We start from the raw sequence: 20,210 nt of genomic DNA, 5'->3' as shown, positions 1-20,210 counted from the left end.
GTATTCAAAACAAAGAAATGAGACAAATGCCGATAATAGGTGTAGGGTTGGATTACATCTCCGGGTATTCTGATTTCCTCCCACATTCCAAAAACATGCACGATTACTGATTCTGTTGACCTGCATGTGTGCAGCATGTAAGCGTATAAATCTAATCAATTCACATATTGCAGATTTTCAATCTCATTGAAGGCTGAATGTCTGTGAATGTCTATTGTGAGTGACACAAAATACATTAAACCTTCGGCTCACAATATGTTGGAGCAGAGCACAATGCAACCATTGTCCTCCACTTGAGCCCTCATGTCTGAAAGCCTGATGAAAGCTTTTATTTACGCAATTGTCCAATCTAGGCTCCATGTGCCCCCTTGTGACTTCAAAGTGAAAATGCTTCTTAGAGCAGTCGTTTTAGTGTTTTTTTAAAGTGTTTTTTTATTATTATTACGAAAAACCTCGAACTTCTGTATTTTTATTATACTGGCTGTCATACAAAGAAAACATCAGAAAGACTATTTAACGCTGGAGCCAAGAGAGTTTGAATGAAATGCATCCTAATGAGGTATCCCTGAAAGGCCATTATGGCGAATCATGGATTGGTTATCTTCATTCTGATAAGCAAGAGCCCCAACTATTCTGAAAAACGTCTTGGACTTTTAAAATATGTTTTAATGTAAATAGTAGGGACGATTGTGGACTTCCAGAAACATCCTTCACAAAAGCATGCTTTATGCTGTCCAACTGCCCGGTGTCATCGTAGAGAAAAGAAGTTAAGTTGAGAGAGGCAAACTGTGTTTGATGTCAGAACAGACTTGGAGAAGTAAGATATTCCCAATTGAAGCAAACACGTTTTGCGTCTTAAGAAAACCGTGTGCTCGAGAGTCTTCTGTTGGTTTCTTCCTAGTGATGTTATACATTCATTCATTCATTCATCTTCCTAACTGCTTGATCCTCACTAGGGTCGCGGGGGGTGCTGGAGCCTATCACAGCTGTCTCCGGGCAGTAGGCGGGGGACACCCTGAATCGGTTGCCAGCCAATCGCAGGGCACACAGAGACGAACAACCATTCGCACTCACACTCACACCTAGGGACAATTTACAATTGGCTCCTATTTACTGACAGCCAGAAAGTGAGAATGGACCCTAAGGGATACTTTAAAAAGACTGTTCTTTGCAATAAAAGTGTGTGGGACGGGATAAACTGTGCTTTTATAATGCCTCAACAAAATACTGTCATCTGCACATATACCTGTACTTTCTTATTTTGAGCCAGAGAGCTTGATCACAGCAGGTGCCTCCCTGCCAACAAAGATCCTTACTGAAGCATAAACACAAGTATTTTGTGTATGTACTGTATGTATGTGCCGGTATGTATGTACTGTATGTATGTATGCCTGTATGTATTTATTTGTTGATAAAATAAGATAAGATAAGAAACCTTTTATTTGTCTCACAATGGAGAAATTCCCAATTTGCAGCAGCAAAATTATTTCCAAATAGATCTCGAGATACTATTACAAATTGAGTTCCAAAATGGCACTAATGACACTGTACTCTGCTTCAAGACTTTCTCCCTGCGTCTACAAATATTTTGCGCTGGTTTGAAGGTACTCCGTTGAAAAAAAATCATGAGTTGAGAACTACTAGCAAGCATGCGTTGTCTCTGATTCGGAACAAAATTCGTTACCTCAAGAGTCTGAAATTTCTCGACAGCGAGAGTGTGACAACAGAAACAATCTTAAAATTGTATTTTTGTATGTTCAAGTATGTTTAATTAAATACCGGTAAATTGCGAAGGGAACAATATCTCCTATAGGTGGCAGTCCAGCTTGAAAAGTGGCCTCGCCCACCAATCGTTGTTGACGAAGAAGACAAACAAGGACTCAGGAATCAGCTGTCAAAAAAGTAGCCCGTGTAAAAGAAACCATCAAAAGAGGTAAAGTGTTTCCCGAAAAAACAGCACATAGTCACAATGTTTGCACGTGGTCTCTTCTGAATTAGACGTTCTAGGGAATCATGCTTCTGTACGGTTAGTTGGCAAGTGTCCGTGCCGAGTCGAGTCTTAAATAGCTGACATTAGCTGCTATCTTCTAACTGCGCGAGCGGACAGTTTAGCTGGATAAACAACGTAGCTAAAGCTAGCTGGTTAGCTAACTTTGAAGGGTTGAAAGCAAAGCTCGGTCGTCGTTTCACGCCGCTTGCAGCAAACCTGTTCTTTCTCGCGTCACGCATCAAATAACGGCTTTAACGTGAATTTCGTTTTTACTTCGTATTCATAAATATACGTAGTTGAGCCAGGGTTAATCCCCATTTATTTGTTGCAACAAAGTCTAGTTAAAACATGTTCTACTGTATATAGAATCTATTAGATATACATCTCAAGGTCCATGTACTAGTACGATCTGGTTCTTCACTAGGAAGACAATTTAGTGCACTAGCGGAACAAGTTTCTTTCCCCACAACTACTTCCCCGACTGTATCGGATTTCTACAGACTAGTAGGACACCGTTGGTATCCTTGTAAGACACTTACACGTTACTCGTGAGGCAAAAGTGTTCACTAGTTGACAACTGGACGCTACTACTATTACTACTACTACTACCACCACTACTGAAACACTAGATATTGACTAGAATTCTATGTCTCACAAGTAGTACTAGTAGCACACAGGGCTGAACTACTACTGTTTTGACTCACTAGTAACAAGTAAGGTGGCCTATTAGTAATCTAGTGTGCACCTACATGTGATAAATCCATACTAGTACATGGACCTTATGCTCGTTGGCAGGGCTGTCAAAGCCACTATCATCGATGTAACTGATGTGTTCACGATTGATTGAAAATATGAAAGGTCTTCTAGATTTCTCGTGACGGCACACACCACCATATTGTAGGTCGCCTTGTCCAATGCATGAGTATTTTAACAAGTTCAGTCCCTAGCATGACAGAAAAGTACAAAAAAAAGGGTTGATCGGGTTAATATTTGAAATAAATGTAATTGAAGTTACTGATTTTAGCTTGCTTCACCTATAACACAGGGTGGTAAAAGTACTCTTACAGTTACTTGTAGAGTACTTTTACACAAAATGCAATACAAAAAAACCCCAACAACAAATGATAAAAATAAAAATAAATACATAAATAAATAAATAATAATAACAATAAGGTATTCCTTTACAATTTAAAAAAATCGAATCTTTACAAAGTCAGTTGTAAAAACCTCTGCAGTGCCTCCTCTGAACGACCAAAATGTCACAATCCTTATGTTGGCCTCATGCGTTCCACCAGCGGACTGTTGGTGGTCTCAACTGGTGTCTCAACCTGTGGTCGTATTCCCCAAGGAGGAAGAGAAGAGCCATTCTCCCTTCACATTGGCATTCAAGAGATCCAGAATGTTCAATCCTTCTCATTTCACAGTCTCCATGAACAAAACTTAATCAAAGTCTTGCGGACTGCAAAAGTGAAAAGTAATCAGAAATCTAAGCGCAAGTACCGGTACTAATACCTTAAAAATCTATTTAAGTAGAGCTACAACGACTCTGTACGTCCCACATTAGTGATATATTGATTTATATTTTATCTTCTTTCTACCTACATTCTTGCTACTGGAGGCTGTAAATTTCCCCAGTGTGGGACAAATAAAGGATATCTTATCTTATATTGTATATTTATTAGCTGTTTTGTTGTTCTCAGGTATGGTTGAAGTGTGTGAAGTGCCCTGATTAACTGTGAGGTCTGAGTGAACACAGCCGCCAAGATGCCTGTGGTCTCCACCGGTGCCAAGGACCTCTATTTGTGCACATCGCTCGGTGACCTCAATAAAAAAACTGAAGTTAAGCAAGACAAGATAAGCACAAAAAAGTATGTGTTGATAATTTATGTACAGCTGATGCAGCATAACAAATTGACAATATTCAAACACAATGTTACTTTGCTGCAGCTATGTTCAGAGTGCCTGCAAAATCTTCCAGGCGGCTGAGGAGAGTCGTCTGGACAGAGATGAGGAGAAAGCTTATGTGCTTTACATGAAGTATCTAACAGTATATAAAATTGTCAAGGCAAGACCAGACTTCAAGCAGCAGTCGGTATGGTGGCGCCCTCACCCCTTCCCCACAATGTTTTTTTTTGAACAAATGTGTTTAATATACACACAAAAAGTTAGGGATATTTGGCTTCCAGGTGAAATTTCAGGAAGCTCCTAAAATGCATTCCAACATTTACATTTGAACTTTATGTGGCCTTTCTCTAAGCTTTTGAATGCACTGGTCGAACTTTTTGCACAAGTTGCTGTTCTCTAACTTAAGATCTTAACCGCAAAATTCACAACAGGTGCTTGATCCTTGAATCGACCAATAAATGTCCTGGTTGGATTAGAGCTGTTGTTCAAACAGTCATCCTCATGCTGTTCACATTTTGACGTCATGAAACCAAGATGACACCTAATAATAGATCAACAGTACCTTGGCATTGTGATGCTTCAAACAGGATGTCCTCAGATGGAAGTGGCCACTGAGCTTCTTGTGTAACAGAATGTTATCAGCAGGTTCCAACAGAGATACAGAGAGACTGGAAGAGTCACAGAAAGATGTAGAAGTGGATATCCTTTGTCCACATCCCATGCTGAGGACCACTTTATTGTGAACAATGTCCAGAGAAACATTCAACTCCAGGCACGTTTAAGGGATATGAGAGGCACCCAAGTGTCACGTCAGACCATTGAAACTGTTCATATCAGCATGGTCTGCAGGCCAGAGCATTCGCAAGCGTACCTGACTACATCATCAGGAACAGGTGTTGCATGGGCCAGGGAGTATTTACGGTTTCCATGAATTTCACCCAAAAGCCAAATATCCCTATTTTTTGTGTGGGCAATGTATGATACGTATTCATTGGAGAAAAGTTGTAAAACAAATTTATAATGACTCCAATGTTTGCAGGAGTACCTGACCATGCTTGGGCCAAACAATGTGAAGAAAGCCATCGAAGAAGCTGAGATACTCGCTGAAAGCCTCAAACTCCGGTCAGAACGTTTTTGGGAATGTTAAGTGGAAATATATTCTTTAAAAATAAAGATCTCATTTAAACTGTGAACATTTTGAAAGGTATGAGGAAGTTGAAGTAAGGAAAAATCTGGAAGAGAAGGAGAGACAAGAAGAGGAAAAAAGGGCGCAGGAAATGGAGACGGAGAAAGATGACAGTCAAAGCTCTCCCAAATCCTCAACGGCAAACAAGGACAGTAATAAGGTATAGCACTACTCGACTGTTTTATGCAATAGAAGTTTAAATTTGATTGATAGAAGAACTCTTCTTTCCGAGAGTAATGTCAAAGAATAGTTGTAACAGTTGCAATAAGGTATAGCACTACTCGACTGTTTTATGCAATAGAAGTTTAAATTTGATTGATAGAAGAACTCTTCTTTCCGAGAGTAATGTCAAAGAATAGTTGTAACAGTTGCAGTCTGGTTTTAAATATACATTTGAATTGCTAACATGAGGCCAGTGCTGTCTCCAATAATGTGCTTGTGTAGATGGTAGGGTGTAAAAAGCACTACATCACACTGAGTGCTATGTGGCTAAGAGAGTGGTACGTTCACTACTAATTTTGATTTTAATCTGTTCTGTGATTGCATTCCCACTCTAAATTGTAATTGATTGGCAGGATGCTTTACTAAATCCAATTTCATATAATATACCAATGCTATTGAATTCATTCTGAGGTTTACGGTTGCATCTCGTAGTGACTGAGTTGTCTCACTTGAAATAGGACATTTACACACTTCACATTTATTTCTTTTTGACTCTGTCAGGTAAAAGGAGAAGTGAGCGACATGAAGAATACCTCTTCAAAAAGTAAGCCGGGGACAAAAATGCTTCACAAAATTTTAGATACAGTAGACATCGTCTAGCCTATGGCATGTGGTAATTCGGGATTGTCTGCATTCTTTATGCTGCGTGTCACTTAAATAACTTGACCTGATTGCAGCTGCGGTGGTGGGTGGAATCACAGCCGAGAAACTTTTCCACATGATGAAAGACCAAATGATTACTACAATTGTCATGGATGCTCGAAGCCAGAGAGACTTTGTTGAGTCTCACATTCAGGTCCCATCTCAGGCCTGCATCAGCGTACCCGAAGATGCTATCCGCCCAGGGTATGATACAAGAGGAATACATCACCGCATAGAATATAATATTGTCAAGAACATTTTTGTGTTGACTTCCCCTTTTACGGGGCATCAATTATTTGTAGAATTTCACGATTCCTAGCAGGAGTTGGTCCCTGTCCCTTGCAAAGTGGGGTCTCCTCTGTATTTCCAGTCCAAAAAAATGTGACGTGATATTTTTTTGTCCCTTCAATAACTGCCTTATGTTTTCTCCCCCCACTTTTCAATGTTTTGATGTGAATCATCAATACTGGACTGTTTTGATTTTTTTTAGAATCACTGTGAATCAAATTGAAGAAAATCTCCCTGAAGAGTCGAAAGAGCAGTGGAAAAGGAGGGGATCCGTGGACTATTTAGTCCTGTTGGACTGGTTTAACTCCGTGACTGATCTGACCATGGGCATGACATTGCAGAGCCTCAAAGATGCTCTCTACAAGGTAATTATTTTCAAGACTTTGGATGTAAAGGAATATACAATGTGACCTGCGATTCTGGTTAAGGCAAATCATTCTAAGAAAAAAGCCCTTTAAAATCTGTATTAAGCAGATGTTTTGTTGTTCTCATGTGGTGTCCGAGGCAGAGTGTCTGCCGCCTCCATTAATTTATGAAAAGCAACAATTTATATTCCTTGAACTGCCTGCTCTGGGTTCTGTATTTTTGGGGGGGACGCTTGAGTTTCTGAACGGTCTGAGTGAAGCAGTGCGCTGAGAGCAGATTTTCAAATGCATCCAAACTTATGTTAATGGTCCTGTTTTTTGTAAAACAAATTCCTCCAAAGGGAAAAAAATAATAATAATAATATATTTTTTGTCTGGTCCAACTTAGAAGGAAAAACAATTGCAAGAAACCCCGCAAAATAGCAAGGTAAAACTACAAAAGACGAGGTTATGATCACAAAGGAAAACCCATGGTAGTGAAGCCGTAACCAACGAACTGCAACGTCGAGGGAACACTTGTATTTACTAATTTACTCATAAATAATTTGGATACTCCACAGTGGGACTGTATGACCATCTTGCGCAGTGAACCACTGGTGCTGGAGGGGGGCTATGAGAGCTGGCTGTTATATTACCCAATGTACACAACCAATGCAAAAGTCCGCTCCCCTCGGCAGAACATCAACAGTGGGAATGCCTCCGTGTCTCAGTGTGAGTATCATCACTTACACTACACTATGCACCAAAAGCTAGCGATTTTTGGGCTTATGGTTGAAATTTCAGGATCAACCTAAAATGACCTATACAGGTGAATTTAATTTGACCTTCTCCAAACATTTTATTGCACATGTCAAACTGTTCACCATTTTAGTTTGGTTTTAGTCACTGACCATAACATATTAGGTACCCTTACGCTGTCTGTTAAGATGAATCTTCAGAGCTGCATTAAAAAAATGCTGCCTTTACCGAGCTAATAATGTTTAGTTCTTTGTAGTTTCGTATGTTTTGCTGTTGTACCTCATAAAATGACGAGTGAGTCTAGTTTAAATATTTGTAGTAAATGTGTGTTCATGGAATTTGATTCTAAGGTGTATTGTATTTTTTCTCCAGTAAACCTAAGTTACCCATCCCTCAAGGAAATAAAACCTTCAGCACCACCTCAGCCAGAACCTGAGATTCAACCCGAGTCTGTAGAACCCTCTGCTCCCCCACTCATGAATGGAGTTGCTCCAACTGAACCCCGGCCGGCCACCCCACCCGTGAGCACAGAGAGAATGACAGACACTGTTGATGCACTTTTCTCGAAGCTGGAAGTGAGTAAGAAAGGACCAGTGATAGACACGTCCAACCATCCCTCTTCCTCATCCAAGGCCCTCCCACAGGTATGACTCAACTGTAGACTGATCATCTTGAAGTATCAGAAAACTGCAAGGGAACTTGATTGTCCTACCTCCTACACTCCTTCTTTCTTTTTACCCTTTGTACTGTCCTGTCTCAGTTTGACCGCACCAAGAAGCCACCCAGCCGCCTCTCGGATGAGGCTAAAGTGAGCCTAAATGGACCAGACCAAGAATCCAGCAAGAACACTCCATATGTCCCCGACCGCTCAGCCAAACCAGCCTTCACCACTACTTTGTCCGAAGAAGAACAAAGTCAGATACACTTGGAGGCAGTGGCGTCGATGGAGAAAGCCAGGCAAGAGAAGGAGAAACGCATTCAAGAGCGTTTGCTAGAAGAGGACAGGCGGAGAAAGGAGCTGAAAGAAAGGCAAGTAAAGGAACAGAGTGATAAGAAAAAGAAGGACGAAGTGGACAAAGGACATCAAGACAAAAAAAGACTAGAGCGACAGAAGGCAGAGGAAGAGGAAGACAAAGAGAACCATGGCTGCAAGGGAAGAGAACAGATCCCTGAAGCTCCCTCAAAGAGTATGTCTCTCGACTCGCCTGCTCCTAATCTTATCATCAGCGAAGTAAAGGTAGGTTGTCCACATCAATGACGCTCAGACCATTGCTTCTGCTGAAAGTGAAAATGGAATGTGAAACTGTTTCCTTGAAATTGGATATTGAGATTTGTTTTGTAGAGTTGAAATTTAGGGGCAACGAGAATGTGTTGCCCAACCCCATAATCAACTGATTACACTTCATTATATATGTGTATTTTGCATATTCACAAGTCACCTCTAGAACTTTGGTCACACGCATTTCTTTACTGAAAGAAAAAATGAGCACATCTTAAGTCTACAGAACTAACCAAATAGCCACCATATTCCACTAGAATAACTCTCATCTATTTAAAGTTGAGTAAGTACAGTACAGTATATGTATTTCACAGAGGGAGCCACTGACAAGAGCTCGAAGTGAGGAAATGGGAAGGAGTGTCCCTGGTTTGCCAGTTGGTTGGATGAAGGTACCTCACTTTTGAATACATGACACTATGACAGACCAAAACCTGAAATATGTATACATGTATCGCATTTATGAATCCCTGTTTCATGTCCAAAGGTTTACCCTTTGTAATGTCAACCTTCTCCTAGTTCCTTGACACTGTGACTGGAACCTTCCGATATTACCATTCCCCAACCAACCGTGTCCACCTATACCCGCCTGAGGTGACTGTTCCAACGGCACCAGCAGTGGAGCAGAAACGGCCGCAACCAGTAGTCCCACCTTCCAATGTAAAGAAAGAGCAGGAGCGGGAACAGTCCAAATTAAAACGCTCCTACTCATCCCCAGACATCAGCCAGGACCTAAGAGAGGAAGCCCAGAAGAAGAGCTCTGCCCCAGTGGCTGCTCCTACAATACCCACCTTCAATAGAGAAACCAAGTAGGGCACTCAGATGTTTACTGCTACTCAAGAACAAAAGATAGTCATGTGGGTACATGTTTGGTTGGTAGGTTACATGGCAAAAACACAAAATGGAGTGTGTGATATTATCTCTGAAAGCTGTCGATCCCGCTTACCCATAGATAACTTGTGGAAAGTTCTTCAACACCCCTCACAATGTTGAATACAGTATTTTTTTTAGGGGTGTGTGGGGGTGGGTGCGGGGGGGTCAAAATCATTTGAATAAATGAAACACCTTCAGGCGAATTATGGCCTTATGGGGCAGAAATCATGGCACGAAGCAAATGTTTAATATTCAACTTCTAACGGAAGTTGTCCCAAAAAGGTAACTCTATTTCATTTTAGGTGTCATTCAGACATTAGAGCAGCGTTGCTAAATTTTGCTGCCTGGCAACAAGTTTAAGGACTGTTTGAATTATGGCCATCACACTGTTGTATGATTCGGGTGCCCGCAGCAAGTTTTTCGAAACAGGACGTGTGCTTCACTAACCACAAACTACTGATGAAAACACGGAAATTCCAAAGCACATCCTTATACAAAAAGCCTCTTTAAGTGGAAGATTATGATGCTTTATAGCTAAAAATTGATACGAGTACATCTTTTTTTTACACTCATGAACATCAGCTGAATTGAGCTTTTGTGAACCCTGAGTTCCGGTGCATCCCTTCAGATAAGTTTCGCTGGCTTTGCACAAAAGCTTGCATTAGAAGTTGCGTGTGTTCTTCAGCGGTGGTATTAACAAGCCTTAATGTTGCCTGGTTTATTCAGAACAGATCATAATCGTGTAAATTGTTGGAACAGTGTGATAGCCATTACGCTTCTGAAATTAAAATGGAATGCAACACAAATGATTTTATATCAACTCCTTAATTGTAACATTTGTCAAGAATTAACTTCTTTTCAACTAAAGCTAATTATGTTGCCCGGAAAATAAAATGAAAGTAAGTTAAAAAAAATTAATTGAAAAATACCAAATAAAAATAAATAACAAACAGGCCTTTGTTATTCCATTAACATTTACTACAAAAAGCTGGAACTCACTGTGAATGTTTACTTGTCATCTTGGCAATTAAATTATTGACTCTTTCCACATACCACCCTGTAATGTGCTCCCATCTCGCCGGATCGGAAACACCACCCTGAGCTGTCAAAATCTGATGGCCTCATGTCTGTCCGAGAGAAAGCTGAGAACAAAATTGAGAAAAAGACGTGACTTTTGGGATGCCTTGTAAAATGTTCTAGTTTCCAAGTTTGTGGTAATAAATTTCCCCCCTCTTTTTTGTTCTTTCATTAGACCTCCCAGTGTTAAAGTGTATTCTAAAGTGGAGCTTGCACGACCTTCAGCAGCCAAAATTCGCAATTTGAATCCAACTTTTGGAGGCCTGGGTGCGAGTTTGACTGGTCTTCGCAATCTTGGCAACACTTGCTACATGAATTCCATCTTGCAGTGTCTGTGCAACACACCTGCAATGGCAGAGTACTTCAACAATAATTACTACCTGGAAGATATCAACAGGTGTGTGGTTCAAGTTCACTCTGTGGAGAAACATTACATCTACAGACACTTTCTACTCTTCAACATTTTAAACCGTCGTTGAAACATACTTGTTCAGATGAATAGTTGAGATCCAGAGACAACCAAATCCGTTCTCCATTCTTTCGTCTTTGGATTAACAAAAGGAATGCCTCTTCTCTTGTCCTCTGGGCAGGAGCAACATTCTTGGCCATAAAGGGGAAGTGGCGGAGGAATTTGGCGTGATCATGAAGGCGCTGTGGGCCGGGCTGTACAGGTGTATCAGTCCACGAGACTTTAAGATCACCATTGGAAAGATCAATGATCAATTTGCTGGCTATGACCAGCAGGACTCCCAAGAGTTGCTGCTCTTTCTCATGGACGGCCTCCATGAGGACCTCAATAAGGTAACGTGAACATTCGATACCGAGCAAGCACGGGGACTCCAGCTTTCAGCAAAAATACTGTCATGCAGACTGACATTTTTGAAAACATTACATGTATTTTTTTTCTTTTTTTTTCACTGGGTTTCATTTTGATGGCAAATTAGAGAGTAAGTAAAGTGTATGTGTGTGTGAGTGGGTGTGTACCTGTTGCTCTTGTAGCATCTGTCTGGTCTGATGCTCATCAGAACGTCTGTGCATGTCGACCCGAGACTTCATTGCTTGCATCAGCTGATCTGCTTTATCGGTTTCATGTGCATTTAAATGTGGGGGCAACAAATGTACTGTACGTATTGTGGTTCTTAAACTTTATAACAAGTGTTACTCAAAATAATACTTGGCTCTCCGTGTGCCACTGTCATGACCAACAATAAAACACACTAGAATACTTGACATAAGTGTTAGAAATGAGACGCGTGTTTTATCGTTATTGTATAGTATTGTATGTTATTGTATTGTTATTCAGTATATTCAATTTTATGACGCACCTTTAACATGTGCAGTTTCAACTTTAACACAACATGAAAATAACGAAACTCTGCTTGAATAATGATTGCAATAAATGTATTGATCTTAAAAGTTAAATAGTCTTTCCTTGCCAAATTACAGCTCACTGTGGTCTCACTGCATCGCACTTTAAAAAAAAAAAAGAATAATCATACATACTTAGTTTTACATTGCGCATTTTTTGTGGGATGTTGTGCTGATCAATTTTCCTCATAGACTTAATGTTACTGCAAACTTATGTGACAGTAAGCCTGAACCAGGATGACTGAGTTGCATAAAAGGCAGACTGTTCAAAGTTTCGAAGCTTATCATACTTAGTGTCCAGTGCAGAGTATAACGGACTCGCACAACTGCATGATTACGGTAAACATCATTTGCTAATTTAACATAGCCGACTGTACAACTAAACTCTACTTACGGTCGACAGTGATTCTTTTGATTACCACTAGTGGTGTCGCCACACTTTTAGAACCACTGTTTAGAAAATTCTTTGGTGCACCATAGGACATACCATGCCCAATGGTTCCACCCAAGGCAAGTATACCTCTTGTCTCTTTCAAAGGTTGCATCACATCGATGAATTGCATAATAGGTGATGTGCATTCCCCATGACATGTTTTCCATCTCATCAAATCCTTCTGTATGATGTTCAGACATGTCTGCTATTCAGTGGGAGGCAGTTCCACTCCACAAAGTGTAAGCAACATTTCCACCAAGTGGTACATTTGTTTTTAGCTCCGATTGGTGTATCCTGATCAGACTTTTGTTTTACTCATCAGCGGAAGTAGGCAGGATTGCAAAGGTTCTGCCACGTAGCAGAGGGAATAAATGCATTAAAAGTCAGCATCATGCTGTCATGATTGTAAGCAAACAAAGTTGTCCTCTTTTTGAAATGCATGGTATTTTTTTCCATCCATCCATCCATCATCTACCGCTTATCCGGGGCCGGGTCGCGGGGGCAACAGCTTTAGCAGGGAAGCCCAGACTTCCCTCTCCCTAGCTACTTCTTCCAGCTCTCCCCGGGGGATCCCGAGGCGTTCCCAGGCCAGCTGGGTGACGTAGTCTCTCCAGCGTGTCCTGGGTCTTCCTCGGGGTCTCCTCCCGGTGGGACATGCCCGGAACACCTCACCAGGGAGGCGCTCAGGAGGCATCCGAATCAGATGCCCAAGCCTCCTCATCTGGCTCCTCTCGATGTGGAGGAGAAGCGGCTCGACTCTGAGCCCCTCCCGGATGACCGAGCTCCTCACCTTATCTCTAAGGGAGAGCCCGGACACCCTGCGGAGAAAACTCATTTCGGCCGCTTGTATCCGGGATCTCGTTCTTTCGGTCACGACCCATAGCTCGTGGCCATAGATGAGGGTTGGGACGTAGATCGACCGGTAAATTGAGAGCTTCGCCCTTTGGCTCAGCTCCTTCTTCACCACAACAGACCGATACAACGTCCGCATCACAGCAGACGCTGCACCGATCCGCCTGTCGATCTCTCGCTCCCTCCTGCCCTCACTCGTGAACAAGACCCCAAGATTTTTCAACTCCTCCACTTGGGGTAATATCTCCTCCCCGACCCGGAGGGGGCACTCCACCCTTTTCCGACTGAGGACCATGGTTTCAGATTTGGAGGTGCTGATTTTCATCCCAACCGCTTCACACTCGGCTGCGAAACGCTCCAGTGAGAGTTGTAGAGCCCCGTTTGAAGGAGCCAACAGCACCACATCATCTGCAAAAAGCAGATTCTGTGGGGGGTGCTTCGTGGGTATGGGGTACCGAACCCCCTGATACGGGCTGTTCGGTCACTATACCACCGATGTCAGAGTTTGGTTCGCATTGCCGGCAGTAAGTCGGAACCGTTTCCAGTGGGGTTAGGACTCCGCCAAGGCTGCCCTTTGTCGCCGATTCTGTTCATAACCTTTATGGACAGAATTTCTATGCGCAGCCGAAGCGTTGAGGGAGTCCGTTTTGGGGGCCTCAGTATTACATCCCTGCTTTTTGCAGATGATGTGGTGCTGTTGGCTCCTTCAAACGGGGCTCTACAACTCTCACTGGAGCGTTTCGCAGCCGAGTGGTATTTTTTTGAAAATTATTTTTCCTCATCTCGTTCCATTTATGCATCCCATTGCAGCACTTCAAATATTTTGTTTTCTATCCGGCCAGTCAATTGACCCAACCCAGTAAGGGTGCTGTTAAGTGGAACAGTAAGACATCAGAAGTCAAATATGTTCTGACCTTTTCCTCTGGAAAATGTGTACTACTGTACTCTATATCAAAAAGAACCAAACTGTACTGCTTGGAGGAAATTGCTTTTTGAACCACATTCAATATGTTCCCTTACATGTTACCATGGCTGCATGCAAATGAATCTGGGACTTTAAATAGAAGTAAAATACAAGTGTGCCTCTCAAGTACGTTTTAAGTTTTATCATTAATCCGTATTCAGCTTTTGAACTTTGCATATGTAAATTTGAGTTGGAGCAGTGTGTGGATAATGCAGTGCTTTGCTTCATGTGCGTTGCCGTGTTTGCTCATGCCAGTTGTGTTTCCGTCTGTGTTGTCAGGCGGATAACAGAAAACGTTACAAAGAAGAGGAAAACGACCACCTGGATGATCAGATGGCGGCAGACCAGGCCTGGGGCAAACACAAGCTGCTGAATGAGTCCATCATTGTGGCACTCTTCCAGGGCCAGTTCAAGTCCACCGTGCAATGTCAGACATGCCACCGTAAGTCTCGAACTTTTGAGACCTTCATGTACCTGTCGCTGCCTCTGGCTTCCACCAGCAAGTGCTCACTTCAGGTCAGTAACATCTAACATTTGTTTGAGGCAACGCGACAGTGCAGCCAATATGCTCACAAGTGCTCCCATTTTATTGTATTGTTTTCAATGTATGCTGGTAAAAATTTGATCCGGTCGCGCAGAACGAGTGCATGTTTTAATGCTGGTACCGGTACATACAGCGAAGGCAGAACACACGTCAGGTTAAAACCTTCCTGTATAAATTCAATAAATATCCAAGCCTGTATGTGTACTTTGCCATGTTGATCTAACATAACTAGCCCTGTTTGCTCTATAACGGAGGGCTTGCATTAACTTCGGCGCTCATGACCCGCTCTGCATTATGGTAGTGGATACTGCGCCCTTATCTACTTTCAGTGGTACATGTGGAACTACCGGTATATGTTGGGTACCAGGACTATTGTAAAACACAAATATGTATATGGCCGATTGGGTCTCCCAATTATCACGTGATCGCTAGTTTAAAATGAATGAATGTATGTGTTGTGGCTTGATCACTTGGATCAATTGTGTGATAAAACTGACAGATCCTTGTGATTTAATATTTGTATTATAATTGATAATGCACTCAACTTTAGTGATTCAAACAGATAGGATCATAATGGAAAAATTCCATTCAACATTGACACCTCTCATGTTCAGTCTGACATTTCAAACTCAAACAGAAAAAAAGTCCCACGATGCAGGTAACGTTAATTGCTCCAAATGTCTGAATAATGTGGGCTATCAATCTATAAAATCTGATATACAATGTAGAACAATGATGGGGATGAAATCACATTGCTATTTTACTTAATTACAGTCACTGGACCATCAAGTCATTTACTTTACCTCGGCCATCCATTATGGCATTGTCTGCTGGTCAGGCAGCATCTCAGCCCGGGACAGAAAGAGACTGGAGCGACTGGTCAGGAAGGCCAGTTCTGTCCTGGGTTGCTCCCTTGACACTCTGGAGGAGGTGGGCAACAGAAGGATGCTAACTAAGCTAAAAGCTGTGATGGCCAGTCCCTCCCACCCCCTCCAGCCCGCCCTGACAGCACTTGGTAGCTCCTTCAGCCAGAGACTGTTACACCCGCGCTGCAAGAAGGAGAGATACCGACGCTCGTTCCTACCGACTGCTGTCAGGCTGATGAAAAAAAAATAAAAATCATAATAATAATTAAATAATGTGAAGGAAAATTGTAAATAGTACTGCGATTTATCCATTTTGTGTTCATATTGCATTTAATTGATAGATGTTTGTTGTTTTTTTCTCTTTCTTCTTTTTACATACATTCTTGCTGCTGGAGGCTGTAAATTTCCCCAGTGTGGGACGAATAAAGGATATCTTATCTTATCTTATGTAGTAATACCTAATCAAATCATTTGGTTTCCATGCTTCAGTTTGGTTGGGATCTCAAACGTTAATTATTTAATGAGATGTTATACTCCCCAGAGGTGTAAATAATAAACAGCAAATATTTTGGTGCCCTGATGAGTCCTAAATATACCGGTACATAAAAATAACAGTAATGTGTTTTTAAAAAAAAAGTTAAATGTTTTCGCGTTCATTCATCCATCCATCCATTTTCCAAGCCACGTATGCTCACAAGGGTCGCGGGCGAGCTGGAGCTTGTCCCAGTTCTTGAAAGCATTCGAATTAGTATATCTTATAGTATTTTGTTGAAAACATATATTGATTTAAATTATTTATCTGTCAGACCTCATCTCACTGCTTTTGACTGGTAGTGGTACTCACTCACTTTCTGCCACCTCGAAGTAAGCTGGTGCCTACACGCTTTACACACGTTAGGTTAAAATCTTCCTGTATAAAATGACGTGTCTTAAGGAAAGGAATATGTGCTCAAAAGTGGAACATCTGCTCTGCATCCCAGGATTGTCTGAGGCTGTTCTCCAAGGAGGAGAGGCTGACGGATAACAACAAGGTCTTCTGCAGACACTGCAAATCTCACAGAGATTCCACCAAGAAACTGGAGATCTGGAAGGTCCCTCCAATTCTCTTGGTGCACCTGAAGCGGTCCGTCATGACACGTCCATCGGTTTGCAACGAATTACATGACATTGACTTACTTTTTTATTTTTTGCATTCCTCCTCATTGTAGCTTCTCCTATGAGGGCAGATGGAAACAGAAGCTGCAGACATCTGTCGACTTCCCTCTGGATGCTCTGGACCTGACCCAGTATGTCATTGGACCTAAGCAGAACCTGAAGAGATATAACCTTTTTGGAGTATCTGTGAGTAGAGCTCAGATGAATAGCTACACCCAGGTGTCACACAATCAATCAATACAATCGTCGAATTGATAATACCAATGGGTGTTGATCTTTTTACCCGAAGTACTATGCCAAAAAATACTTCCATCTTCCAGTACCATATCTTTTCAAAAATGTTTTATTATAAAAAGCAGTACTACTGTTCGACTGTATGAAACTTTATAAAAACTTACTTAAATAACAAACTGTTTTTCAGTCAGTGTGCATAGTGCTGAAATAGGATTTGCCCCTTCCTGATTTGTGTTCTTTGCATATGTATCACATGCAAAGGTTTCAGTTCATCAAACCAATTTTAATGTCACACAGACTACCCAAGGAAAGAAAATGCACCATCTACATGCCAAATTAATTTTTATGGCACAGGAAAAAATCCCAAACTACCTGTCCCTATGTGAAAAAGTAATTGACCCCCTTGTTAAATCACAAAGGAACAGTTTTGGGAAAGCTGAGTTCAATTTCATAGGCAGCACCCGAGCACCACATTTGTTGAATCAAGAAATCCCGTGAATAGAATCTGTCAGACAAAGCGGAGTAGGCTACAAGATTTCAAGAAACAAAAGCTACATCTGAATTCAAGAAGGAATTTGGTAAAACAAGTATTTACGGTCTGGAATAGGTTACAAAGCTATTTCCAAGACTTCACGTTTTGTGTGGGGCTTCACCACAGAGGGTAAACAATATGAGGACCTTTATTTAGGCACCTGTGAGCTAACTAATCATGTAGTATTGCTAACGCTTGGCTTGAATTTATTTGTGTGTGTGTGTGTGTGTGTGTTTACTTTTATTTTCTAGAATCACTATGGAGGTTTGGACGGTGGCCATTACACTGCCTACTGTAAGAATGCCTTCAAACAGCGTTGGTACAAGTTTGACGATCATGAGGTTTCTGATATCTCCACCTCCTCCGTCAAATCTTCTGCCGCCTACATTTTGTTTTACTCCACCCTGTGATGGAGCCGCAGGACCTGAAGAACACTTAAAAAGGTTGTCTTTTTTTCCCTTTTTCTTCGACAAAGTGGCAGTTGTGGCCACCTGATGGAGGCGCGCATGTGTCCATCCTAGAGCTCATAGCTGAAGGATGCCACTAGAGAACTGTGCAGCACAGGAACGCCGTGCAATGCTTCAGCCACTAGAGGACCCTATAGCTGTGAAAACATGCCGGCTGCCCATATTGCAGATCATCTATTATAGAGACCATGAGAGATGCCAATTTAAGACCACCCTGCGCTGTTTTCATTGTTGGGCAGGCAGCTGCTTTGATACTCCTTACTCATCACTCGAGTGTGTAAACAGCAGGTTCACACTTACATAGCTTGTACGTATTTAACAAAGCGGATGTTGCACTTGTCCAAATGTAAATATTGAATATGTTGTGTGACCAATTTTTGTCGCGGTCGTTGCATTAGGGGTTGTAGTTGTCACTTTCTGATGCTTAACAAGACCGGCAAAGGGGACCTCTCATGCTTTTTATCCTCCCCATCTTCCCTATCATACACTTACAAGAAAAATTATGTGAACCCTTTAGGATTATGCTGTTGCAGAATGTCATTTTAGGCTACTGGAAGAGGAAATTACAAGGTCTGTCAAGAAAGTTCCAGGACCGGTGACACACAAGCTTCAAAACCAAACTAGAACTGATGTAAAGCCGACACACTCCTGTTCAGATGCCAGGTTTTGGACTGCAAAAAAAAAAAAAAAAAGAGAACAAAATAGAACCATTAGAGTTGTGTGGCTTATAATTTTTCACTTTGATTTTTTTTTCCCCAAAAACAGCTTTTTGAGAGGGGAAGTAAAAAGAAACCATTGAAATCACATGGTTGCACAAGGTGGTCATCATCAAAAGAACACCGTACCTAAGATAAAGTATGGTGGTGGCGTCTGTGTTTTGGAGCTGATTTTGGAGTGACCTTAGATGAGGTGGTGGGAATTTTGAACATTACTAAATAGCAGTCACTGTTAGCACAAAAACTTGGCTTCTGCTAGAAAGCAAAACAATTGTCAGGAAAGCCCTACTGCATCATCAGAATTTTATTTGGGGTTAATCTGAGACCATTTAAATTTTGGCCAGTATGTGCTGACTGGAGGCTGCTCACAATGCCCAAAGCATCTGACAATTCCTTGTCAAGTAAACCACCACGCTGGGGTAGCCTCCCTAATCTCTGGGACTGGTTTAGTGATATTCTTTTATTTTATTTTTCTTTTGGGTCTCTCACCTCCTCTTCCCCAAACTCGAGGCTGTCATACAGCGCTTCATTGTGAAAATGTGGAACAGGGGAGAAAATGTAGTTTGGGCTTAAAATTCTTTTACAGTATTGTGACACCAGTCTTGGAATTTGTCTGACACGCCTAGTGCTTCAGAACTTTAACATTCTTTTCCAGCAGTACACTAATGGGTTTACACAATGTGGCAGCACAAGATAAATAGCGATCATTTCTCAACTGTGAATCATGCAAATATACACTTGTGGCCTCCCAGAATAGCTTGCTATGAACGTTATGGTGAAATTCCATCACTTTAATGTGATGGAAAAGACTGAGTATTCACACTTGTGTAGTATTGAAGGATAGATGGGAACTGTGATGGTTGCCTGTTCATGTTAAGCATATCGTTGCTCTTACACTGTATGCAATCAAAAGGATGCTTATCCATCCACATAGCTTATCCACGAATACTCAACGTTGAATGTTTTAAATTGGCACAGATTCAGAAATCTCTTCTGATTGATGCGGCCTTCTCCACCCCGATAAGATTACTTGTGTGAAAGCTATTTGCCATTAAATATTACTGTCTGCATTATAATATCCATTTAGATGACACAGTCCTGGTATTATTGGCTGATTTGATGCTTGTTTTTTTTTTAAAGGTCAAATTTGTAGATTGTGAAATTGAACTTTCTCATTTTTCATTAATTCTACCTTTAGTCAGGACCTGATTTGACTCCAAAGATGAGAATTTGCATTATTCCTTCGGTCAACACTAGCTCTCCCAATTTGGTGACAAGCACAAAGTATAATAAAATGGACCAGAGATCAGAGATGTGGAGGGTTTTGACTCGATAATCCTGAAAGTTGTGTCAGCTAGCATGAGATTCAAACTTATATTTTCCTGGATGTGTTGGACGTTACTGTATGTCTCATTGATTTAAATGTTTGAGTATAACCAATGTAATAACCGACAAACGACTCTAGACTACGGTATTTATTAAAATGGCTTTGAAGTTTTGGACGTGTGCATGGCTGT

At 41.4% G+C, this 20,210-nt stretch overlaps 1 protein-coding gene across 1 annotated transcript; it reads left to right on the top strand.

The window, feature by feature from the left end:
• The first annotated feature begins 1,814 nt into the window (after window positions 1-1,814).
• usp8 (ubiquitin specific peptidase 8) lies at window positions 1,815-20,149 on the top strand. The gene is made up of 19 exons (XM_052063714.1): window positions 1,815-1,933; window positions 3,691-3,858; window positions 3,938-4,082; window positions 4,935-5,017; window positions 5,100-5,241; window positions 5,805-5,847; window positions 5,981-6,149; window positions 6,436-6,598; window positions 7,159-7,309; window positions 7,709-7,980; window positions 8,097-8,573; window positions 8,930-9,004; window positions 9,132-9,421; window positions 10,738-10,959; window positions 11,153-11,363; window positions 14,459-14,695; window positions 16,570-16,712; window positions 16,798-16,930; window positions 17,762-20,149. The coding sequence occupies exons 2-19, from the start codon at window positions 3,755-3,757 to the stop codon at window positions 17,918-17,920; spliced, it is 3,219 nt and encodes a 1,072-aa protein (XP_051919674.1). The 5' UTR covers window positions 1,815-1,933; window positions 3,691-3,754; the 3' UTR covers window positions 17,921-20,149.
• Window positions 20,150-20,210: the final 61 nt, after the last annotated feature.

This window comes from Hippocampus zosterae, chromosome 4 (genome assembly GCF_025434085.1).
Source record: "Hippocampus zosterae strain Florida chromosome 4, ASM2543408v3, whole genome shotgun sequence".
NCBI classification, from domain to species: domain Eukaryota; kingdom Metazoa; phylum Chordata; class Actinopteri; order Syngnathiformes; family Syngnathidae; genus Hippocampus; species Hippocampus zosterae.
This window is presented reverse-complemented; position numbering and strand designations above follow the sequence as displayed.

What these genes read in the sequence shown, in the direction of transcription:
- usp8 (XM_052063714.1), top strand. Translation starts at nt 3,755, where the DNA reads ATGCCTGTGGTCTCCACCGGTGCCAAGGACCTCTATTTGTGCACATCG. An exon ending in GACAAGATAAGCACAAAAAA is followed by an intron (nt 3,859 to 3,937) that starts GTATGTGTTGAT and finishes ACTTTGCTGCAG; the next exon opens with CTATGTTCAGAGTGCCTGCA. An exon ending in CAGACTTCAAGCAGCAGTCG is followed by an intron (nt 4,083 to 4,934) that starts GTATGGTGGCGC and finishes CAATGTTTGCAG; the next exon opens with GAGTACCTGACCATGCTTGG.